The sequence below is a fragment of the Caretta caretta genome, chromosome 13 (assembly GCF_965140235.1).
Source record: "Caretta caretta isolate rCarCar2 chromosome 13, rCarCar1.hap1, whole genome shotgun sequence".
Taxonomy (NCBI): domain Eukaryota; kingdom Metazoa; phylum Chordata; order Testudines; family Cheloniidae; genus Caretta; species Caretta caretta.
Window position 1 is genome coordinate 36737231 of NC_134218.1, and position 26471 is coordinate 36763701.

General features: G+C 43.1%; 1 protein-coding gene across 1 annotated transcript; it reads left to right on the forward strand.

Annotated features, from left to right (window-relative positions):
* Positions 1–20392: 20392 nt before the first annotated feature.
* LOC125622524 (olfactory receptor 6N1-like) lies at positions 20393–21349 on the forward strand. Its single transcript, XM_048820608.2, has one exon. It carries the CDS (start codon positions 20393–20395, stop codon positions 21347–21349), a length of 957 nt encoding a protein of 318 aa, XP_048676565.2.
* Positions 21350–26471: the final 5122 nt, after the last annotated feature.

Genomic DNA, 26471 nt, shown 5'->3' on the forward strand with positions numbered 1-26471 from the left:
TGGCAGACACAGATTTCACTGAATTTTAGGACTGATACTTGCTGCTGCTTCCTTTAGGGAGCAATGTTTGTGTGATATGTTTTGGCTGATATTTTTCTTTTCCAGGTGATGGAGGATAATTTGGGGAGAGGGGAGCAGGCAGGGGGAAACAATGATTGCATGAGTGAGAAAAATAACTCTGAATTCAAATGCAATGTTAACTGTTGTATATGCCTGTGAGATTACATATTTTTTTTTCCCTTTGCAAATCTAATAATAAATAATAATAAAATAGAGCAACTGCATAAAAGTTTGTGTCAATATTTTTTTGGTCTTTGAGTCATATTTTAAGGTCAGAAGGGACTCTCATCTAGTCTGCATGACACAGGCCAAAGAACTTGACCCGCCATCTATGTTTCCCACTCCCTTCTATCTGGACTTTTCAGTGTCTCTGATTACCCTAGATTTACTGAGCTGGCCAATGGAGATACACTGATTCACAGAAACTGGGGCTCTGGACTCTTTCTTTTAAGGCATATTTCAACATTGTGGGCCTGATTCAACACTGGGTTAGTTAGTCTCTATATATGCTATTTTACATTAGAATCAAAGCCTTCTGATAGGGGAAATTCTTTCCAGCAGCTTATAGATAGACCCTGTTAGGCAAGAGTTCAAATTCAGTTAGCAGCTGAGACAGAAACCCACATAACTAACAAACAGGAAAACTGGAAGCCCAAGGACACTGGCAGCTGTAAACACTTGATAAACTTGTATGGTCAAATGTCTGCCCAGTTACTTGGCTCTTAGAACAGAACAAACTCTGCCTTCACAGCCCTCCGGATATCTGTAAACACTCACCCCCCCACCCCATCCCTTCACTTTAAGGTAGTCATAGATAATTGATGTAATCAAAATAGTTTTATGCGTATGTTCTGCTCCTGTCAATGCCATGTTAAATGTTTTCTTTCTCTCTGAAACAATGTTTGTCTCTGTAAGTATAAGATATGTGCAAATGGAGTGATAAGAAAAGGTATATAATTGGTCACTGTGGTACTACACTTTTGAAGCTGTTCTGTCAGTCTTCCTGGTACCGTGAATAAACCCCTTCAGTATTGTCTGTGCCTGCCTGATTCCTGGGGAAAAGAATCTCCTTGCTTCACAGTTTGGCATAGCGAGCAGGGTGTGATCGGGAATCCTCAGAGAGTTTCTCACAACCAGGGATAGAGGTGAGTATCCTTTTACTTATCACCTCTAGTGCACACCTTGGTTTGGGACTCCCCGAGACACCCCTTAGCACCTTTTTTTTTTAATATGAACCACATATAGGATGCACAGAGAAGAGGATGGAACAGGATTTTGTTTGTGGCCAGGGTTTTCGGGTTGCAGGGATCACTTTAAGTGAAGGCTGCAATACAAGTACTGAGCACCAGAGTGTTCTTTAGTAGTGCTGCGTACAAGAGTGTGCTCAGTCAGTTCCCCTGAAATGCCGCTTGAGTGGGTTTCAGGAAGCTGGGTAATAATGTTGTATGACTGGCCCCAGGGTGTATCAATGATACCCTCTAAAGGAGGGAGAATCTTTGATTTTATAAAACATGGGACGATTCAAAAGACTATGGCAAAGGATGGATGGAATGAGGGTATGAATGTGAAGGATAGCATGTTGTAGTGGTCTGGTCAGATGAAAGGAAAGTTAGAGAAAGGAATTGTGATACTGTACTGTGAATATGAAAGAAAGTTACGGGAATTGGAAACGCTCCAAAAGACTCTTACATCAGAGCTGAACAAAAAGACAGATTTAAACCACAGATTAAGTGAGCTTCAAGCAGAGAACAACGTTCTAAAAGCAAAAATAAAAGAAAGCAGCTCCTCTGCATGCCAGATAGCTGCTAACATACAACAGAAGGGTAATTTTACTGACCCTGGTTCAAGCAGTGAGACTGATAAAGACCAAAATTAAATCAATTGGAAACACCTTGAAAAACAAATCCAGTATTGGAACCTGGCACACACGGGGAAAAACTGGGATAATTGGCCTCCTTTTAACCCAGACTTAAGTGACAGCACTCCCCTGGCCCCTCTTCAAGTAACCACGCGGTGGTCAGGGCCAGAAGATAACAGAGTAGCTCATAGTACTTATAAGTACACTCCTCTCAGCAAAGAGAAAATGAGGGGCTTACTGAAAGATCTCCCTGATTTAAAGCCCAAAGATCCAAATTTAGTATTTTGGAAAAAAAAAAGTTAGATGGTTACCACGTATACATTACATCCCTGGGATCTTCAGATCCTAACTAAGGCTAAATGCCCTCACCTTTCATGGGTCAAGGTCCCCTCAGAAGAGCACTGGAATGGTACTTGAGCCTCTGTCAAATTTGTATCAGAAAGTGACATGACTCGTGCCTGCACTGATTTTAAGGAAGCCATCCAAAATGCCTTGGGGAATGGAGCCAGTTATTGGGGACTAATCGTGGGATGCGTACAAGGCAAGTACGAACCTGCTGCTCAATATTGTGAGCGGAAATGGGAAATGTATTTAAGTAATGCAGGCACTGGCAATCCAAAGAAAACTGATCAGGCATTTCTAAAAATGTTAAAGGAAGGTTTTAACTCCCACCTGCAAATAGCCCTAAGTTGGGAGTGAATCCAGGCTCTGATTATGAATCCATCTGTATGTGGGCCTCTGAATGTGAAGCCAGTCAAGCTAAATATATAAAGAGCAAGGCTACTCGCATTCCTGTGGTAACAGCAAAAAGTGAACTATCCTGTTATAATTGTGGGTTTCTCGTGCATACCCAACAGAACTGCAGGTGCAAGATCCAAAAGTCCAGTCAAGGACAGAATCATGGTCAGCTGAATCCCCGCAGTACCTCACTGCCCTTTCAATCTGGTCCTGATCCTGCCCCCACCGCCTCCCCTACCTTACAGTGTTTTGTATGTGGGGAGACCAGACACTGGGCAGCTGGATGCCCAAGCCGAGTAGCCCTGGGCAACCAGCCCCAACAGGTATCTCAACCAGCTGCTAACCCTTACTAACACCTAAGCAAAGAACAAATGGCCAGGCTTTTAAATTCCATGACCTGCTAGGATCCAGCAGCCACCTTGCTCATCAGTACTGCTGATGCAGATATAAATCTCTTGAGGCCACACTTACAAGCCTGGATAAGGGGCCAGTCATGCACAATTCTTGTGGACATGGGAGCATCTGTTTCCATTACTGACCTCCCCCTCCCCACTACTAAACAGTATTTTACTATTTCAGGGGTAGGAGGTGCACAACTTATGTCTTATAGACTGTTCTTGTAGAATCTAATCTTCTGGACTCAGTCTTTTTATGTAGCTCCAGATGCAGAGGGGACTATTTTGGGCACGGACGCCCTCTGCAATGCAGTGACTCTTAACCTTTCTCAGAGTACAGGTGCCTTTGCTGATAAACTTCTGCATACTCATACGGTTCCTCTCCATAATGATAACTCTCTCACTTCTGTTGCAGCTGCCAATTCCATGGCTCTCACTTGGGACACCTCTAACGCTTTTCAAGAATTATGTTCCAGGTTCCCCTCTGTTTGGGCAGAGACTAAACTGTCTTGCATTTTGGTGCCAGCTCATCTCTGCCCACCCATACAGGTTACCAGTCAACTCCCTCCGCCTACCAAGCAATACCCTCTCAAACCTGAGGCTGTGGACATGGTAGGTGACATTGTTCACTCTTTACTTCAGCAAGGTATATTGGTTCCTTGTGGGAGTGCACCCTCGTAAGCCCGCACATTACAATTGCACACTTTAATCTTCTTAATCCTGCTACTTTGATGCCGACTAAGGAGAACCTCATCAGTGCCCTCTTTCTGAGGATACTATTGTTAAGGAACCAACTGGGTAGCACAACCACCTGCTGCCCTTCTTCCCATAAGGGCAACCCCTCTCGCTAGTACAAGAAGAAAAGGAGGACTTGTGGCACCTTAGAGACTAGCCAATTTATTTGATCTTAAGCTTTCGTGAGCTACAGCTCACTTCATCGGATGCATACTGTGGAAAGTGTAGAAGATCTTTTTATATACACACAAAACATGAAAAAATACCTCCTCCCACCCCACTCTCCTGCTGGTAATAGCTTATCTAAAGTGATCACTCTCCTTAAAATGTGTATGATAATCAAGGTGGGCCATTTCCAGCACAAATCCAGGGTTTAACAAGAACGTCTGAGGACGGGGCGGGGGTAGGAAAAAACAAGGGGAAATAGGTTACCTTGCATTATGACTTAGCCACTCCCAGTCTCTATTCAAGCCTAAGTTAATTGTATCCAATTTGCAAATGAATTCCAATTCAACAGTTTCTCGCTGGAGTCTGGATTTGAAGTTTTTTTGTTGTAATATGGCAACTTTCATGTCTGTAATTGCGTGACCAGAGAGATTGAGTGTTCTCCGACCGGTTTATGAATGTTATAATTCTTGACATCTGATTTGTGTCCATTTATTCTTTTACGTAGAGACTGTCCAGTTTGACCAATGTACATGGCAGAGGGGCATTGCTGGCACATGATGGCATATATCACACTGGTGGATGTGCAGGTGAACGAGCCTCTGATAGTGTGGCTGATGTTATTAGGCCCTGTGATGGTGTCCCCTGAATAGATATGTGGGCACAGTTGGCAATGGGCTTTGTTACAAGGATAGGTTCCTGGGTTAGTGGTTCTGTTGTGTGGTATGTGGTTGCTGGTGAGTATTTGCTTCAGGTTGGGGGGCTGTCTGAAGGCAAGGACTGGCCTGTCTCCCAAGATTTGTGAGAGTGTTGGGTCATCCTTCAGGATAGGTTGTAGATCCTTAATAATGCGTTGGAGGGGTTTTAGTTGGGGGCTGAAGGTGACGGCTAGTGGCGTTCTGTTATTTTCTTTGTTAGGCCTGTCCTGTAGTAGATGACTTCTGGGAACTCTTCTGGCTCTATCAATCTGTTTCTTCACTTCCGCAGGTGGGTATTGTAGTTGTAAGAATGCTTGATAGAGATCTTGTAGGTGTTTGTCTCTGTCTGAGGGGTTGGAGCAAATGCGGTTGTATCGCAGAGCTTGGCTGTAGACGATGGATCGTGTGGTGTGGTCAGGGTGAAAGCTGGAGGCATGTAGGTAGGAATAGCGGTCAGTAGGTTTCTGGTATAGGGTGGTGTTTATGTGACCATCGTTTATTAGCACTGTAGTGTCCAGGAAGTGGATCTCTTGTGTGGACTGGACCAGGCTGAGGTTGATGGTGGGATGGAAATTGTTGAAATCATGGTGGAATTCCTCAAGGGCTTCTTTTCCATGGGTCCAGATGATGAAGATGTCATCAATATAGCACAAGTAGAGTAGCGGCGTTAGGGGACGAGAGCTGAGGAAGCGTTGTTCTAAGTCAGCCATAAAAATGTTGGCATACTGTGGGGCCATGCGGGATCCCATAGCAGTGCCGCTGATTTGAAGGTATACATTGTCCCCAAATGTAAAATAGTTATGGGTAAGGACAAAGTCACAAAGTTCAGCCACCAGGTTAGCCGTGACATTGTCGGGGATAGTGTTCTTGACGGCTTGTAGTCCATCTTTGTGTGGAATGTTTGTGTAGAGGGCTTCTACATCCATAGTGGCCAGGATGGTGTTATCAGGAAGATCACCGATGGATTGTAGTTTCCTCAGGAAGTCAGTGGTGTCTCGAAGGTATCTGGGAGTGCTGGTAGCGTAGGGCCTGAGGAAGGAGTCTACATAGCCGACAATCCTGCTGTCAGGGTGCCAATGCCTGAGATGATGGGGCGCCCAGGATTTCCAGGTTTATGGTAGTAGATAGAATATCCCAGGTTGGGGTTCCAGGGGTGTGTCTGTGCGGATTTGATCTTGTGTTTTTTCAGGGAGTTTCTTGAGCAAATGCTGTAGTTTCTTTTGGTAACTCTCAGTGGGATCAGAGGGTAACGGCTTGTAGAAAGTGGTGTTGGAGAGCTGCCGAGCAGCTTCTTGTTCATATCCGGGTAGAATTAGTGGGGGAAGCAAAAGCGGATGGGAATCTGGGAGGCAGTGACCATGAGTTGGTTGAGTTCAGGATCCTGACGCAGGGAAGAAAGGTAAGCAGCAGGATACGAACCCTGGACTTCAGGAAAGCAGACTTCGACTCCCTCAGGGAACGGATGGCCAGGATCCCCTGGGGGACAAACTTGAAGGGGAAAGGAGTCCAGGAGAGCTGGCTGTATTTCAAGGAATCCCTGTTGAGGTTACAGGGACAAACCATCCCGATGAGTCGAAAGAATAGTAAATATGGCAGGAGACCAGCTTGGCTTAATGGTGAAATCCTAGCAGACCTTAAACATAAAAAAGAGGCTTACAAGAAGTGGAAGGTTGGACATATGACCAGGGAAGAGTATAAAAATATTGCTAGGGCATGTAGGAATGATATCAGGAGGGCCAAATCGCACCTAGAGCTGCAGCTAGCCAGAGATGTCAAGAGTAACAAGAAGGGTTTCTTCAGGTATGTTGGCAACAAGAAGAAAGCCAAGGAAAGTGTGGGCCCCTTACTGAATGAGGGAGGCAACCTAGTGACAGAGGATGTGGAAAAAGCTAATGTACTCAATGCTTTTTTTGCCTCTGTTTTCACTAACAAGGTCAGCTCCCAGACTGCTGCGCTGGGCATCGCAAAATGGGGAAGAGATGGCCAGCCCTCTGTGGAGATAGAGGTGGTTAGGGACTATTTAGAAAAGCTAGACGTGCACAAGTCCATGGGGCCGGACGAGTTGCATCCGAGAGTGCTGAAGGAATTGGCGGCTGTGATTGCAGAGCCATTGGCCATTATCTTTGAAAACTCGTGGCGAATGGGGGAAGTCCCGGATGACTGGAAAAAGGCTAATGTAGTGCCAATCTTTAAAAAAGGGAAGAAGGAGGATCCTGGGAACTACAGGCCAGTCAGCCTCACCTCAGTCCCTGGAAAAATCATGGAGCAGGTCCTCAAAGAATCAATCCTGAAGCACTTGCATGAGAGGAAAATGATCAGGAACAGCCAGCATGGATTCACCAAGGGAAGGTCATGCCTGACTAATCTAATCGCCTTTTATGATGAGATTACTGGTTCTGTGGATGAAAGGAAAGCAGTGGATGTATTGTTTCTTGACTTTAGCAAAGCTTTTGACACGGTCTCCCACAGTATTCTTGTCAGCAAGTTAAGGAAGTATGGGCTGGATGAATGCACTATAAGGTGGGTAGAAACCTGGCTAGGTTATCGGGCTCAACGGGTAGTTATCAATGACTCCATGTCTAGTTGGCAGCCGGTATCAAGTGGAGTGCCCCAAGGGTCGGTCCTGGGGCCGGTTTTGTTCAATATCTTCATAAATGATCTGGAGGATGGTGTGGATTGCACTCTCAGCAAATTTGCAGATGATACTAAACTGGGAGGAGTGGTAGATACGCTGGAGGGGAGGGATAGGATACAGAAGGACCTAGACAAATTGGAGGATTGGGCCAAAAGAAATCTGATGAGGTTCAATAAGGATAAGTGCAGGGTCCTGCACTTAGGACGGAAGAACCCAATGCACAGCTACAGACTAGGGACCGAATGGCTAGGCAGCAGTTCTGCGGAAAAGGACCTAGGGGTGACAGTGGACGAGAAGCTGGATATGAATCAGCAGTGTGCCCTTGTTGCCAAGAAGGCCAATCGCATTTTGGGATGTATAAGTAGGGCCATAGCGAGCAGATCAAGGGACGTGATCGTTCCCCTCTATTCGACATTGGTGAGGCCTCATCTGGAGTACTGTGTCCAGTTTTGGGCCCCACACTTCAAGAAGGATGTGGATAAATTGGAGAGAGTCCAGCAAAGGGCAACAAAAATGATTAGGGGTCTGGAACACATGAGTTATGAGGAGAGGCTGAGGGAGCTGGGATTGTTTAGCCTGCAGAAGAGAAGAATGAGGGGGGATTTGATAGCTGCTTTCAACTACCTGAAAGGGGGTTCCAAAGAGGATGGCTCTAGACTGTTCTCAATGGTAGCAGATGACAGAACGAGGAGTAATGGTCTCAAGTTGCAGTGGGGGAGGTTTAGGTTGGATATTAGGAAAAACTTTTTCACTAAGAGGGTGGTGAAACACTGGAATGCGTTACCTAGGGAGGTGGTAGAATCTCCTTCCTTAGAGGTTTTTAAGGTCAGGCTTGACAAAGCCCTGGCTGGGATGATTTAACTGGGAATTGGTCCTGCTTCGAGCAGGGGATTGGACTAGATGACCTTCTGGGGTCCCTTCCAACCCTTATATTCTATGATTCTATGATTCTATTCTGACCTATTCATGATGACAACAGCACCTCCTTTGTCAGCCTTTTTGATTATGATGTCAGAGTTGTTTCTGAGACTGTGGATGGCATTGTGTTCCACACGGCTGAGGTTATGGGGCAAGTGATGCTGCTTTTCCACAATTTCAGCCCATGCACGTCGGTGGAAGCACTCTATGTAGAAGTCCAGTCTGCTGTTTCGACCTTCAGGAGGAGTCCACCTAGAAGTCCTTCTTTTTGTTGTGTTGGTAGGGAGGTTTCTGTGGATTAGTATGTTGTTCAGAGGTATGTTGGAAATATTCCTTGAGTTGGAGAGGTCGAAAATACGATTCTAGGTCACCACAGAACTGTATCATGTTCGTGGGGGTGGAGGGGCGGAAGGAGAGGCCCCGAGATAGGACAGCTGCTTCTGCTGGGCTGAGAGTATAGTTGAATAGGTTAACAATATTGCTGGGTGGGTTGAGGGAACCATTGCTGTGGCCCCTTGTGGCATGTAGTAGTTTAGAAAGTTTAGTGTCCTTTTTCTTTTGTAGAGAAGCAAAGTGTGCATTGTAAATGGCTTGTCTAGTTTTAGTAAAGTCCAGCCACGAGGAAGTTTGTGTGGAAGGTTGTTTTTTATGAGAGTATCCATTTTTGAAAGCTCATTCTTATCGTCCACCTTGATTATCATACACATTGTAAGGAGAGTGGTCACTTTAGATAAGCTATTACCAGCAGGAGACTGGGTTTGTGTGTGGGGGGGGGTGGGGGTGAGAAAACCTGGATTTGTGCTGGAAATGGCCCAACTTGATTATCATACACATTGTTATTACCAGCAGGAGAGTGGGGTGGGAGGAGGTATTTTTTCATGCTTTGTGTGTATATAAAAAGATCTTCTACCCTTTCCACAGTATGCCTCTGATGAAGTGAGCTGTAGCTCACGAAAGCTTATGCTCAAATAAATTGGTTAATCTCTAAGGTGCCACAAGTACTCCTTTTCTTTTTGCGAATACAGACTAACACGGCTGTTACTCTGAAACCAGCTAGTACAGGAGTTTCACTTTGACCTCATCACTGTTATGACTATGTCACTGGGGGAAGGAAGTATAGTCCCGGCTCCCCTCTCCTGATCTCTGACACTGCACAGGAATATATCAAAGGCCTAAATGAAGTCTTGCACCCCCTAAAACTAACTGTCCAAGACCGACAAGAAGCCCGGGACCCTCCAGAGACCTCCTCCTGGATGGACGTACAGAGGGCGCTCCGGTGGCTGGACGAGCTAATTCCTGACGACGACCAGCAGGAGGCACCGCCGGGTGAGTCCCAGCCTTTACACCACAACAAAACACTTTTGGATGATGCCCTTATGGTCTCTGTTCAGTTTAAATATGTTTTATCCAATTTTTTGGCACCCTTGCAAAATGTATGCTCAGAGCACCACAGCTCCCTGCAATGGCTGCAGGATCAGCTACAGTTTCTAATGCACCAGTATGTTATTCGGGCCCACACAGCCAAAAGACAAAAATGTAGCATCTTAGGTGATATTGGAGGATTCTTTAGAAGCACCAATTCTATACTAAATACACTTAACCTAAACTCTGAAAGGTCATACAATTCTTGGGTCAAAAGTCAAACCACCCAAGCCCTTAGATATACAAACACAGGTTTATCCTATGCTCTTACTGAAATTGATGTAGCAATAAAGGATTTTTACCAAATCATTGAAAAGACCTCAGACTCTATAGTCATCCTGGCCAAGTCACAAGCTAAAGGCTGTGCTTGTGATATGTTAGCTCATGACCTATTTAATATTGCAAAAGAAGGCATGCTAGATGTATGCCTGGGTTTCCCCCCTTCCCATACCCTTTCTTCCCCTACCCTTGCCCACATTGCAAGCATTTCCACTCAACTCATTGTGGCCTCTTTACTTCCTCCAGACTCACCCTTCTCCTTTAATTTCCTCCTTGTGTATCCCTCTGTTATTCCTACTCATGTGTTTCCTTCTTCTTTCTGTTTCAAGTGTATTGGATACGTAACTAACAATACAGTGTACGGAGTAGGACTGTCTGGATACCTGGCACCATCTCCCCATAATACCACACTAATGACAACATCGGTCTGCTGCATAGAGATGGATAACTATATCATGTGTTCCTGTTCTACTCTCCGTCCTTTAACGTCATCCACTTCTATCATCCTTCCTCTTATAGATGCTGAAGCTGCTGTGCAAGTATCCACCACTCAGTGGTGTTTTAGCACTGCTGCATCCCAATATATATACGGACCCCTGCAGTGCCAGGCAAACGCTTCCATGTGCATGCAGATTACTGACTCCTTTACCCTAGGTGATGTGCACCTCCCCGGCAGTGTGTTCACTGGAATGACAACAGCTCCACAATCCACTGTGACTGAGATTTCCAAAGCAACTAGGAAGACTTTCTAAAGAACCGGGAAATAACAGGCCATTAAATTTCACCCAGTTACCCCTGTGTTGAGCCCAATAATTTATAATTTATAGATTCCAAGGCCAGAAAGGACTGTTGCGATCATCTAGTCTGACTTCTTATATAGCCCAGGTCAGAGAACATCCTCAAAATAATTTCTAGAGCAGATCTTTTAGAAAAACAAACAAACATGCAATCTTGATTTAAAATTGTGATGGGGAATCCAAAACCACGGTTGGCAAATTTATCCAATGGTTAGTTAATCTCACTGTTAAAAATGTGTAACTTATTTCCTGTCTGAATTTGTCTAGCTTCAACTTCCAGCCATTGGATCGTGTTAGAACTTTCTCTGCTAGATTGAAGAGCTAACTATTACATATTTGTTCCCTATGTAGATACTTACAGACTATAACCAAGTGTCTCCTTAACCTTCTCTTTGTTCATCTAAATGGATTGAACTCCTTGAGTCTACCACGACAAGGCAGGTTTTCAAAATGTTTAATCATTCTCATGGATTTTCTCTGATTTTTTAATTTTCTTTAAATTTTTTGCATTTGACTAAAGCATAACTTGTGTTTAACTAAGTCATATCTTCCAAAAATGCATCCAAAACGTTAAGGGATGGAAAATCCAGTACTTTCCTTGTTTTTTTTTTTTTTTTCTTTTTGCAATGGTTAATGTCCTTCATTGCTAGAAATTGTGCCTTATTTTTCATTTGAATTTGTCTGGCTTCAGCTTCTAACCATTAGTCTTGTTCTGTCTGTCTCCACTATATTAATGAGCCCCTTAGTAACTCTTGTTGTCTCCCCAGAAATGTACTTATATATGGTATTCAAGTCATCTCGCAGTCTTCTATTTTATTAGCTAAACAGACTATTCTCCTTAAGTCTCTCACTTCTAGGCATTTTCTCCAGCACTTCAAACTTCTTCTTTTCCATATACTTATCTAATCCCTTGACCCCTCTGAAATGAGACCAGGAACTTGCAGGCATGACCACAGAATCATACGGGCCATATGGTCAATGATAATATGAAAGACGATAGAAACCATCATAGGGCCCCACAGCAAAAGTCACCTGTCCAGTGAATGAATGCCACTGTGACAAAAAGATATTCTGAAATGTTGCTAAAACTAGATCTGGGCGAATAACTGATTTTTCATTTCTCAGAAATAATTTTTAAAAATCAGTTTTGGTCAAAGGGCATCAAAAATGCCAGAAAATGTTGCATAGAAAATGTCAATAGTAATTTAGTTTTGTGTCAAACATAATGTGTCTTTCGTTTCATTTCATTTCTGGGATCTTTTTAACACAAAGGAAAGGAAATGAAGGATGCCTTTCACAATACAGTTGGCAGTGGTGACACTGCACTCTTTAGAGCTTTTAGCCCAGTGGTGAGGGCACTCACCTGGCATGTGGGAGACCAAGGTTCAATACCCCCTATGCCTGGGGAGAAAGGATTTGAACTTTGATGGCTCACAGTATTGCAGAGTGCTCCAGCCACTGATCTATGGGTTACTCATATATGTTGCACAGGAATTCTTTCCTGCAAAGTAACCAAGCCAATCCAAAAATGTGTAATGCAATTTATAATCAATGCAATGAGATTTAGCAGAAGCTGGGAATGGGAGACGTCCACCATGACAATCTGTTCCATGGCATGCAGGAGGTGCTGGGAGGTAGGAGGAGGAGCGGGGATGGGGCATGCTTGGGGAAGGGGGTGGAAAGAGGAGGAGAAGAGGTGGGGAGGGGATGGGGGCTTGGGGAGAAATTGAGCTCCCCCGAGGTAGAGAGGAAGTTGGCATCTATGGCCCAGAGGGTATCTCAACCATGCCCACCTCACTTTAGTAGAACAGCACTGAGATGAATGTATAATAAAACCAGATTAAGTGTATTAACAAAGAACAGACATTTCAGGGATCCTGAGATCATAGACACAGAAAATGGTTACAAATAAAACAAAACATATAATCATGCCTTCTCATGACTAAAATGTAACTCAACAGGTTATAATGCTTGTCAAAGACATTTTTCTCACCTACAGCTGCTTCATAGCGTCACCAACCCACATGGCTGAGGAACGGCTTTTCCTAGACGCAAAGAGCGCTGACCTCTTTTCCCCCTCAGTGACGGATAACAAGATGCCCTTTTGTTTCTCCTTATATTCACCAAAGTTAATTTTCTTTGTCTCAAGAGTTAGGATGACCCCCTGGGTTCTGACTGTGGTGTGTCCTCTGGTGTTTTAGTGCCATGCAGTTTCCTTAACCTCCTGATAACTGGGGTTTACAAATGAAATGCCCATTGTCTCTAGCGCATCCTGCTTGATTTACGATCGAGACGCAGGCAAATCAACATTCCTTTGTCCAGGACAAGCATGTTTCCCAACTCTTCCTCCAAAACACATTACAGGAACATATTTCCAGCACACATTGATTATTCTTTACACACCATCCATCCATAATGCAATGATATTAATGGCCAACATGTCACCATCTTTCATTTGATACTTCACATGACTTTCTTTATACATAAATATTATCACATAAGAACATAAAAACAGCCATACTGGGGGAGAATAATGGTCTATCTAGCCCAGTATTCTGTCTTCCAACAGTGACTGGTGCCAGATGCTTCAGAGGGAATGAACAGAACAGGATAATTATCGAGTGATCCATCCCAGTTTCTGGCAATTGGAGGCTAGAGACACAAAGAGCATGGGGTTGTGTTCCAGACCATCCTGGCTAATAGCCATTGATGACCTATCCTCCATCTGCTTATCTAATCCCAGTTATATTTTTGGCCTTCACAACATCCCCTGGCAATGAGTTCCACAGGTTGACTGCATTGTGCGAGGAACTACTTCCTTATGTTTGTTTTAAACTGGCTGCCTACTATTTTCATTGGGTGACCCTGGGTCTCGTGTTATGCGAAGAGGTAATAATGACAGCAAAGTGTTAGATGTAGTGAGTATGACTAATATGAGTCGCTGCACAGTGGGTCCTCTGCAAGTTGGCACCGAGGGGCTCTTAGCACACCAAGAATATACTGCACTTGGCCAGTCTGGAGGTAAGAGAGACATGACAAAGTTGAGAAGTCAACTTACAACTTTCCCACTGGATGCAGATAGTGAGACCCACATTGGTCAAGGCAGTTCTTTAGGGACCTTAAAATCACACATGAAACCAGCTAGATGCCCTCCATTCCTCCCGCACACCACCATACTGTGAACTCAGATCAAACTGGAGTGCAGAAACCCTCAGTCAAAATGAAGAGTGGATGGTTCTCAGTTTAAATCAAGACAGTGAGACTTGAGATACTCAGGCATCTTACCCTATGACTGGAGAACTGTAAATATAGAACCTATATTTAAGAAAAGGGGGGGGGGGATAATTCAGGAAACTACCGGCCTGTTAGTTTGATCTCAATTGTTTGTAAGCTCTTAGAACAAATATTGAAAGAGAGGGTAATTAAAGTCATAGAGGTAAATTGTAAATGGAATCAAATACACTATGGTTTTACTAAAAACTTCCAGCCTGAATGTCCTCTCTCATCCTTCCCAGGGTGGAACAGAAGATACAATGTGTGGGATTTTCATGAGTTTCTACGTGATTTAAGAGCACAGGTCCATTTGAAAGTCAGCAGCATCTCACAAAATCCCAACCATTCACTGGTATCTTACACTGAGTACATAACCAGGTGTCACACCCTCCCTTTCTCTGGCCATCCTGAAGACATGGGTGAGGGACTCCACTCTGTTTTTTTAAAGAGTCTCCTAAACAGCGATTGGGTGGGAAAATCTGCAATAGGTTTCTTGTAAGCATCTCTTCTTGGACTGTGGCACCATAATTGGAGGTGACCAGTGACCTCATCACCTGCATGTAGTAAGGAAGGCCATTTCCTTGGAGGATAGAAATTTGTCTCCATTCTCTCTGGTGTTTGTACCGTCGACAGTGCTAGCATGTTATTGAGTTTTCCTTCTCATTAATCAATGTAAGCATCAAGGGAGATGTCGCCTATCCCACAGGATAAAAGCGAAATCTTGAGAGGGTCTCTCTTGTAGGAACTGGGCACGAGGAAAACAGCACCATACAGAACAATTAGAGTAGATCTCTTTCCTGGCACTGTTAAAGAACGTGAAGCAGATGATGGTAGAAGATAAATTGCAGAACCAGTTTCCTGGTCTCTGAATCACTAGGGAAAGGGGCAGCAGCCGAAAATCAGCCTCGCGTGAAACAGATTTAAAGGTAAACCATTTCCACCATTTCTGTTTTATTTAAATCATGGGATTTTGAAGTAGCAAATGTGAGCTAAGGCTTCCCTAAACGCTACTCCAGCCACTTCACTGAGGTGGTGGGGAAAATGATCTTAAACAGGCTAGGTATATTCAATGTGCTGTGTCAAAACTATGTCTTATCATGCTTCTTCTTTTCCAGAATCACTGGGAATGTTGATGAATGTGAATAATTGACTGATCTGAATAATTCCATAGACCAGACTAAAATGAGGAATAATTCTATTATTATATGAAATTGAATTAAAAGAAGATACACATATCAAGAAGGTCAGAAAAAAATACAGAAGGGTTCAGAGATAGATAGATAGACAGATATAAAGATAGATGTGTATGGGGCTAGATTCTTTCTTTCTTTCTTTCTTTCTTTCTTTCTTTCTTTCTTTCTTTCTTTCTTTCTTTCTTTCTTTCTTTCTTTCTTTCTTTCTTTCTTTCTTTCTTTCCCCATACACCCGCTCTATCTATCTATCTATCTATCTATCTATCTATCTATCTATCTATCTATCTAACAATTTTCATACACCTCTCTCCTCCCCCATTTTTCTCTGTCTGTCTGTCTGTCTTTATTTCTCTCATCACTATAGACTCCCTGCAGAGTCTATATATATATATATATATATATATATATATATATATATATATATATTTTAAATCCAGAACATTGAGCTGAAAACTCTAGCTGTAATAGCAGACTTGGTGTAATCCCATATAAATCAATATGTGAGGTTCTCTCATTTAAATCAGTATGAATCAGGAGTGACTCATTTCTGCTTGCATTCACACTGGAAGTAATCACGTTCTCAGGGCAGTGGCCAAGAATTTCAAAATTTTCTAACCATTTTGTGGTACCTAAGTTTTAAGGAGATTGAACTGAGACAACTTGAAGATGCACATTCTGAAAACCAGGTGCCCTTAACATATTTCAGGCAGAACACCCAAATTCTCTGGTCCCTTCTGGATATCTTGACCATGGTATGGAGACACAACCCTGAATTTCTACAGAAAAAAGAAAAAGAGATACAGTAACTCCTCACTTATTGTCTTCCTGGTTAACATTGTTTCATTGTTACATTGATGATCTATTATGGAACATGCTGGTTTAAAGTTGCGCAATGCTCCCTTATAACATTGTTTGGCAGCTGCCTCCATTGTCCACCGCTTGCAGGGAGAGCAGCCATTGGAGGTGGTGGAGGTTCGGAGCCAGGGTGGGCCGGCAGCCACCCTATCAGCTCCCCTAAGTTCCCTGCGCGGCAGCCGCCCAGCAGGCTACCAATTGCCGGCAGTTCAGGTGTCCCACCCCCCACTGTCCTGTGCTGCTCCTGCCCTCTGCCTTGGAGCTGCTCCCCGGAGCCTCCTGCTGCCGTGCAGAGGGTGGAGGGAAGAGGGGTGCTAATGTCAGGGTGTCCCCCTCCCTTCACTCCTGCTCCCCCAGCTCCTGTACCTTATCTCCACACAGCGGGGGGGAGGGGGGGAGGAGAGGGGAGGACTCAGGACGGAGGGAGCTTGCTGTCTCAATTTGCTTATCTACTTAAAAAGGCTATGTACTTCGCGTGGGGTCAGCGTACTTTAAGGGGAAATACGTCTCTCTCTCACACACAGGGTGTGTGTCTCTGTCTTTCTCTGACATGCTGACTCTCCTCCTTCCATTCCTGCTGCCTTGTAGAGTGTGAGGCTACATTAACAACAAAGTGTTAACTCTTGAGGGCTCAGCCGAGTGCTAGTTCATCATTTAGCAGCAAGACATCCCCTGGGAAATATCCCACCCTCTTCCACCCTCTTACTTCACCACCTCAACCAAGCTTCACAATCAGCATGGCTGTGTACAGTATTAAATTGTTTGTTTAAAACTTATACTGTATATATGTGTGTGTGTGTGTACATATATATATGCACAAAAATATGTACATATATAGGCACACAAAAAAATCCCTGGAACCTAATCGCCCCTATTTTCATTAATTCTTATGGGGAAATTGGATTCGCTTAACATTGTTTCGCTTAAAGTAGCATTTTTCAAGAACAAAACTACAAAGTTAAGCGAGGAGTTACTGTAAAGGGAAAAAGTAGAAAAGGGCTAACATATATTTGTCTCGGTTTTCTAAAAGATCTCCTCTAGTTCAAAGAGGAATGAATTCAGGAAAGTCCTATGCCTGTATGTCCAGACTGCACATAATTTCAGGCCCAGGCATTGTAAGCAGTGCAGTCTGGATGCTCAAGTGCAGGCATGGAAACACTGAGACCTGGGTTTACAGTGCACTGTAGATATATCTTATGAGATGCAAGGTCAGACTAGATCATCACCGTGATCCTTTCTAGTCATATAATCTATGAGTCAATTAACCCAAGTCTGATAAATATAAATCTGCAGAGACTGAAGAATTAGAAGGAGCAGACATGAGTTTGTTTATAACTCTTATGTGAGAAGAGAAGCTGTGGGCAGCTTCATATGTTACACTTCATAGTAACACCAAGCAACATTGTTGGTAGCTAAAAGGGGTCCAGACACACTCTGGACATGAAGATGTCACAGGCAGGAGGTCAAATGTCTTCATTAACACTTAAGTCCTAAAATTCTCCTACCATAATAAGAGGAAGATCCTATAGGTGACCAGGAACATAGGAATGGATCCAGAACGGAGCAGTTCAGTGGTCCATATAATCAGTAGCTTCTGTTTGATGGTGACCAGTATCAAATGCTCCTGAGGAAGCAACAGAATTATATAACACATTTCTTCATTGTCCCAGAGAGATATACATTGCTTTAAGACCTGAAAAAAAGGTATTTATTTCTCTTATGAAACTATAGATTATCTAATGTATTTGGGCATATTCAGATGATTCAAATCAAAATCCAACTTTTGTGTTGACATTAAGACTGGTCCAAAATTTTCCATCCAAAGTTTTCTAGACTGGAAAACTGAGGTTTTGATAAAAAACAGCTTTCTCCAAAAGGGTCTGCTTTCCTGCAAAAGTCTTTCACTTTTACTTGGAACACCAAGAACACAAAATAAGAGAGAAATTTTTGAGGCAAAACCAGAAAATATTTTGGTTTGGGGTTAAAAGATGTTCAGTAATTTTCAGCCAGTTCAGTGGTCAAAGCAAAAATAACTGACAAATGAATTTTTTTTAAAATGTTTTGATATTTTAACTTTTTTTTCAACTAAAAACCAGCATTTCCTTGGGAGAAAGGATCAGTCAATTGTGAGAGACAGGACACTGAACAAAACACTCCTCTGATCTTCTTTAGTATGACAGTTCCCATGTTCCATTTAATAATGCCTAAGTATAAAAATGATCAACACTTCAAAAATGGTGAAGAGAGAAATCAGTGTATTAAAAGGGAGAGATAGGGAGATAAAGAAAGAGATCAGGATTGAGAAGTCAACTCTATAGCTTAGAAGAGTTGTGTCCGATACTTCTTTTAAAAATGGATGACATTAAGGGTTATTAGTATATAATGGTAAATGGTAAATTTATTGGTAACTGGTTAAAGGATAGGAAACAAAGTGTAGGTATAAATGGTCAGTTTTCAGAATGGAGAGAGGTAAATAGTGGTGTCCTCCAGGGGTCTGTTCTGGGATGAGTCCTATTCAAAATATTCATAAATCATCTAGAAAAAGAGGTAAAAAGTGAGGTGCCCAAATTTGCAGATGTTACAAAATTACTAAAGATAGTTAAGACAAAGGCAGACTGTGAAGAGCTACAAAAGGATCTCTCAAAACTGGGTGACTTGGGCAACAAAATGGCAGATGAAATTTAATGTTGATAAATGGAAAGTAATGCACATTGGAAAGTATAATCCCAACTATACATACAAAATGATGGGGGTCTAAATTAGCTGTTGCCACTCAAGAAAGAGATCTTGGAGTCATTGTGGATAATTCTCTGAAAACATCCACTCAGTGTGCAGTGGTAGTCAAAAAAGGGAACAGAATGCTGGGAATAATTAAGAAAAGGATAGATAATAGGACAGTAAATAATGTTAGCTCTATATAAAACCTTGGGACGCCCACATCTTGAATACTGCCTGCAGATGTGGTCGTTCCATCTCAAAAAAGATATATTGGACTTGGAAAAAGTTCAGAGAAGGGCAAGAAAAATTATTAGGGGTATGGAACGGCTTCCGTATGAGGAGAGATTAATAAGACTGGGACTTTTCAGGTTGGAAAAGAGATGGCTAAGGGGAAATATGATTAAGGTCTATAAAATCATGACTGGTGTAGAGAAAGTAGATAATGTTGTTTACTACTTCTTATAATACAAGAACTAGAGGTCAACTAATGACAGGGCCGCCCCTACCCATACTCAAAGTACACTGCTGAGTAGCGCATCAGGAAATTTGGGGCACCAAATTTCCTGGTGCCCTATGCAGCTGGGTGTTGCTCCAGCCCCCTGCTCTGCCTCTTCACCATGGCCTCCGCCCCTGCTACACCCCAGCCCCACCTCTTCCCACCCCTGCGCTGCCCCAACCTAGCCCCCACTCCCCTGAGGACTGCAGCAGGGGTTGGACCTGCACTCACCAGCGGCAGTAAGTGGAGCAACCCAGCCCCAGCCCACTCCACGCTGCCGGTGTGTTGAGGGGCGCAGTTTCCCTCCTGCCCCCCAAGCCTGCTCCTGCCCCCCCAGGAGGCCTGCCCCCCCCCACAGCCCGCAGGGGGGCTGTGTAGGGCACCAAAATGGCTGGGGATGGCCCTGTCTAATGAATTAATAGGCAGTAGGTATAAAACGAAGAAAATGAAGTATTTCTTCACACAGTGCACAGTCAACCTGTGGAACTCCTTGCCAGACAATGTTGTGAAGGCCAAGACCATAACAGGGGTCAAAAAAGAACTATATAAATTCATGGAGGATAGGTCCATCAATGGCTATTAGCCAGGATGGGCAGGAATGGTTTCCCTAGCCTCTGTTTGCCAGAAGCTGGGAATGAGCAACAGGGGATGGATCACTTGATGATTACCTGTTCTGTTCATTCCCTTTGGGGAACCTGGCACTGGCCACTCTTGGAAGACAGGATAATGGGCTAGATGGACCTTTTGTCTGACCCAGTAGGGCCATTCTTATGTTCTTATTAATGTCTATTTCCTGAAACAAGGGGGAAAAAAAGCAAACATCATCAGAAGTGAAATCCCAGCCTAGGATATTGTTTCTGCTGTAAAATAATAGGAGTTTAGGGTACCACTGAGGATAAAAAACCGAAACTTTCAGAGTTCTGTCAGGGGTATGGATCAGTAGAGAATTTCTTTGATCTTTTCTTGGTGAAGGTGGGAAACAGGAATATACATGATCCAAAGCAGAAGGTCAGATGATGCATCAGCCATTCGGACAAATCACCACAAGGGGATATGGGGGACCAAGCCTTTGTGCAATGAAATAGAAGCAGTACATTGAAAAGTACCCTGATGTTTTTCAGCTGCCAGTTCAGTTTTCTCTTCCAAAGGTAGAACCCATGGCAGACACGGAACTAGGAAATGAAACGGCCGTCAAGCAATTCATCCTCCTGGGCTTTGGAGACCTCCCTGAACTGACGAGCTTTCTCTTCCTGCTCTTTCTACTGATCTACATTGTGACCCTGGCTGGAAACATCCTCATTGCAGCATTAGTTGTGGCTGATCAGTGCCTTCATACCCCCATGTACTTCTTCCTGGGGATTTTGTCCTGCTTGGAGACCTGCTACATCTCCACCATCCTGCCCAGGGTGCTGGCCAGTCTCCTGACTGGGGACAGAACCATTTCTGTTAGTGGTTGTTTTGTACAGTATTATTTCTTTGGTGGCCTGGCAGCTGCAGAATGTTACCTCTTATCTGTGATGTCTTATGATCGGTATTTAGCTATATGTAAACCACTGCATTATGGAACTGTTATGAATGGCAAGTTTTGCCTCCAGTTAGCAGCAGGGTCTTGCATCATTGCCTTTGTGGTTGTCACCATATTAATATGTTTGATGTCACAATTAACTTTTTGTGGCCCCAGTAAAATTGACCATTTCTTCTGTGACTTTACCCCAGTGGTCCAACTGTCCTGCAGTGATACCTACTTGATAGAACTTGTTGCTTTCTGTTTTGCTTCCATAGATATCTTTCCCCCATTTCTATTAACCCTGACATCCTATATCTGTATCATAGCCACTGTCGTAAGAATCCCATCCACTACTGGGAAGCAAAGGGCATTTTCCACCTGCTCCTCTCACTTGATTGTAGTTACAACCTTCTACGGGACCCTAATCATGGTGTATGTCGTACCAAAAACACATACACTGAGAAACCTGAACAAAGTGTTCTCTGTCTTCTACACAGTCCTGACTCCAATGCTCAACCCCCTCATCTACAGCCTGAGAAACAAAGAGGTCAAGGAGGCTTTGAGGAAATCTCTCAATCGATTTGTGGCTTTTGTGAGAATTTGGTGACACTGAGCTAACTCATTTAGGTAACACTAAAACGTGATACCCTGAGCTGTGTTTTTGAATCTGAAAGGCAATCAATCAATGTCTTGTTCCCTATCATAGTCTTGGCAATTTTGGTTCACTCTTAAGAAACCACTGAAATAAGCACCATCTCCATCGGTAGCTTTCATTTGTTCATAGATCCTTATATTTAAAAGCCAGAAGGAACCATTATGTGCATCTAATCTGACCTCCCATTCAAACAAGGGCAGAGAGTCTCACTCAATGATCCCTGCATCCCAGGAACCTGGTGTGAAACTAGAGCATGGATCTGGAGCTGCTGTGTAATAATTTACTAATGTTGTATGTTGGCCTCGTTACTGACACTGTTTTCTGTATGACAATATGGGGTTAACTCAACAGGCGACTGTTTAAAAAAAAACAGGCAGGATGGAAAAGGTAAGGCACCTTTCCACAGACCCTTCAGGGACAGTGCCAAAATTATTAACTTTGATGATTTTGGCTTGCTTTCCTATTGAGCCTACAGGACTGCTTTGATATGGCTCAAAGTCCTGTGAACACAGAAGATCGAAAGAACTGCAGCAGCCCTAAGGATTCCTCTATCAATTGTGGGTAGTAATTTAAGGGGAATCAGAGTAATATACACAACACCACAGTGAGGGCATCTAAAGATGCTAGGTATTCCTAGGTCAACATCAGGCCTGGTGGGGCTTTAGAAAAGACACAACTGCATATATCCTAGATCCCATTGATTTACAATAGGACTTAAGCACATACATCACTTAGGTGTTTTGAACATTTTATCCATAGTCTATATCATTATTGCCTTTGCACATTGGAATACTACATACCCCAGCTATGTAGAAGCTACCATTTGCTGTGGGATGCTTCTTTGAAAGCATCTTCTTGTTGTCATCTCTTTCCCTGAAGAGAATTGGTTTGTTTTCTCCAGCTCTTGGGGATGAATAAGGTTATCTTTATATTTCTCACTACAAAACAAAGTAGACAATTGTTCTTCCCAACTAACCAAACAGAAATACCTAATCTAAAATACTTTAACATGGACCCAGTCTACCTCCATTTGGAATAATGTTGTGCATCAAAGCTTTGCTAGCAACAATTCCCACTCATCCTTATTTCACGAAAGACTATGTGGGGAGAACATGAAATATAATGATGAATCATGATTTTAATGCTTGGAAGGATATTTGTCTATGTTATAATGGTTGGATGGAATGAAAATGTAACAGTATGTACAATGTCAGTGATAACAGGCCAGATTCTGACCTTAGTTAGACTGTTGGAAACAGGAAGGAAAGGCTTTGACTTCAGAGTTCCATATTCAGCTGGAATTGAGGTCAGAATCTGATCCTAAATGCACTTAAATTGGTGAGATGGTTGATCCTTTCCCATCCCTCACCCCCAACTGTCTCTCGTGCCCATTATAGAGTATAGCTGCCCCTTCCCTGCCCCTACTCTCTGCTGCCCCTAGTTTCCATTATACAGTATAGCCACCCCTTCCCCATCATTACGCTCTGTTGCTCCCTATCAACCATTCCAGGATAATAATTTAGGTGATCCCAAGTTGTCAAACTTTTTCAGACACTCAGGCAAACTTTTCCATACCCCCATCAAATGTTTCACACCCCTCTTGGCATGCACCCTGGTTAATCAGTGCTAAGGTCATGGCATCAGTCCCACCCCAAGCATGTGTAGGGAGGTACAGGCAGGCCTTTGGGCAGCAATTTTTCCTCTCCCCAGGTCAGTCAAGATTGAGATGGGTCCAGGAATCATACTACTCAATGTATGCTGATACCTCTCCCCAAAAGCCAAGCATGTCAGGTGTTTGTTTTTATGTCTTGCCTGAACCATCCTGAATCACTCCCCCTCACCTCCACTGAGAAGCACCTGAATCAAAAACATTTGGGCAGAAAACCCCATTGTACAACAAGGCCAACATGATATGGGATTAATAAATTATTCCATATGTGTCACACCCAGAATGTGTTCCCAACTCTCCTAACTTTCACTCCCATGATTTGGTCAATGGGCCAGGCTCTGTTCAGTGGGCAGTACATGAGATCTTGGTCCTATTGAAGTAAAAGCCAAGACACAACTTCACCTGTCAATTTTAGCAGAAGAAAGGACCCCTACGAGGCTGTAGAATTTCACTAAGCGATTCCTATGTCAAACACAGAGTATATCCGTGAAGAGATCTCTCATCATGCAATAACTTTCCTACTAACAGCTAGATTTGGCTAAGGATTTGAAGCTGGTGTTTCCCGACCTCAAAACAAGAGCCTTGTATATAGATCAGTGGTTTTCAATTTTTTTTCCATTTGCAGACCACTAAAAAAATTCAAATGGAGGTGTGACCCCTTTTGAAAATCTTAGATATAGTCTGCAGACCCCGAGAGGTCCACAAACTACTGGTTGAAAACCATTGATTTAGACCATCATGCTACTTGCTAAATGCTTACTGAAGTCTAAGCTGGCTTGAGCTGGTGGATTGTAATGTGAAGAAAAGAGGGAAGATTTTATGTTTGTGTTGTGTGTGTCATTTTGTTTTGCTTGTTGACCTTTGATCAGTCTTGATTTCTCTGCTGCCAAAACTGATGTCTGAAAATGAATGCTCATAACTGCAGATATTATGAGAAGTGCATTAACTGAAAGGAAAGACAGACACAATAAATAAGACTGATACTTTGCTTTGTTTTTGTTTCATTATAATGGAAATATTAGTCAAAATATTAAAATGCTACATAGACAACCACCATGGACATTTTCATAAAAATAAAGGGAAGGGTAACCACCTTTCTGTATACAATGCTATAAAATCCCTCCTGGCCAGAGGCAAAGTCCTTTTACCTGTAAAGGGTTAAGAAACTCAGGTAACCTGGCTGGCACCTGACCCAAAATGACCAATGAGGGGACAAGATACTTTCAAATCTGGAGGGGGGGGAAAGGCTTTTGTCTGTGTCATAAATATAAAGGGAAGGGTAAACCCCTTTGAAATCCCTCCTGGCCAGGGGAAAGCTCCTCTTACCTGTAAAGGGTTAAGAAGCTGAAGGTAACCTCGCTGGCACCTGACCAAAATGACCAATGAGGAGACAAGATACTTTCAAAAGCTGGGAGGAGGGAGAGAAACAAAGGGTCTGTGTGTCTGTCTATATGCTGGTTTTCTGCCAGGGATAGACCAGGAATGGAGTCTTAGAACTTTTAGTAAGTAATCTAGCTAGGTATATGTTAGATTATGATTTCTTTAAATGGCTGAGAAAAGAACTGTGCTGAATAGAATAACTATTTCTGTCTGTGTATCTTTTTGTAACTTAAGGTTTTGTCTAGAGGGGTTCTCTATGTTTTTGAATCTAATTACCCTGTTAGATATCTACCATCCTGATTTTACAGGGGGGATTTCTTTATTTCTATTTACTTCTATTTTTATTAAAAGTCTTCTTGTAAGAAAACTGAATGCTTTTTCATTGTTCTCAGATCCAAGGGTTTGGGTCTGTGGTCACCTATGCAAATTGGTGAGGCTTTTTATCCAACATTTCCCAGGAAAGGGGGGGTGCAAGTGTTGGGAGGATTGTTCATTGTTCTTAAGATCCAAGGGTCTGGGTCTGTAGTCACCTAGGCAAATTGGTGAGGCTTTTTACCAAACCTTGTCCAGGAAGTGGGGTGCAAGGTTTTGGGAAGTATTTTGGGGGGAAGGACGCGTCCAAACAGCTCTTCCCCAGTAACCAGTATTAGTTTGGTGGTGGTAGCGGCCAATCCAAGGGCAACGGGTGGAATATTTTGTACCTTGAGGAAGTTTTGACCTAAGCTGGTAAAGATAAGCTTAGGAGGTTTTTCATGCAGGTCCCCACATCTGTACCCTAGAGTTCAGAGTGGGGGAGGAACCTTGACAGTCTGTCTGTGTGATACCTTTGCTGGGAACTGTTCAAGGATGCAAGCCCTCCAACTCCTGTAAAGTTAGTAAGTAATCTAGCTAGAAAATGCATTAGGTTTTCTTTGTTTTGGCTTGTGAAATTCGCTGTGCTGGAGGAAATGTATATACCTGTTTTTGTGTCTTTTTCTAACTTAAGGTTTTGCCTAGAGGGGTTCTCTATATTTTGAATCTGACTGCCTGTAAGATTATCTTCCATTCTGATCTTACAGAGTTGTCCTCTTATTTTTGTTTTTGTTTTGTCCTTCTAATAAGGTTCTGTTTTTTAAGAATCCGACTGGGTTTTTTGAGTCTTAAAAATCCAAGGCTGGTTTGTGCTCATCTTGTTTATACTCAAGCCTCCCCAGGAAAGGGGGTGTAAGCACTTGGGGGGATATTTTGGGGGAAGAGGAACTCCAAGTGGTCCTTTCCCTGTTCTTTGTCTAAATCACTTGGTGGTGGCAGCATACTGTTCAAGGACAAGGCAAAGTTTGTACCTTGGGAAAGTTTTTAACCTAAGCTGGTAAAAATAAGCTTAGGGGGTCTTTCATGTGGGTCCCCACATCTGTACCCTAGAATTCAGAGTGGGGAGGAAACCCTGACAGACAGCCATCGGTAAATGATGTTTTCACTGAGTTATATATTTTAGCACCTTCAACCCTAGAATGGATCTTGTCTGTTGCAATCTTGGTCAGATTTATCTACTCCATTTCAGATCCTCCACATGGTGGGATTCATTATTTAGCCTCCTTTGCACCCCTGAGACACCCACTACCCCCCACAAACCACCCCATGCATCCCACAGGTGCGAAGTGAAGCAAACACCTGTCCTAAAGTCGATGCAGCTGTCTGAGAACTCAATACATCCCAACATTCTTTTATGATGGTGCCGGATGGTTTGAGTGTTCATCAACCTAGTTGCAGCCCAACCAGACTTTTTAAACCATAGGGATTAATTCTCATTTAATGAATCCCATCTGATGTCTTGTGATCACCATGGAGCAGCCAATCAGCTGGTTGAACCAGCATAGCTCTATTTACTTCTACAGAGACGGTGCTGAGAATTTTGTGCAATGAGTTTACTGAGAGCTTTTCTGAAGGCCTCCTTGACCTCATTGTTTTTCAGGCTGTAGATGAGGGGGTTGGCCAGAGCTAGATGTGTCCTAAATAGTGCTTCCTGGCTAATAAATCCAGACTGAT

What these genes read in the sequence shown, in the direction of transcription:
- LOC125622524 (XM_048820608.2), top strand. Translation starts at nt 20,393, where the DNA reads ATGGCAGACACGGAACTAGGAAATGAAACGGCCGTCAAGCAATTCATC.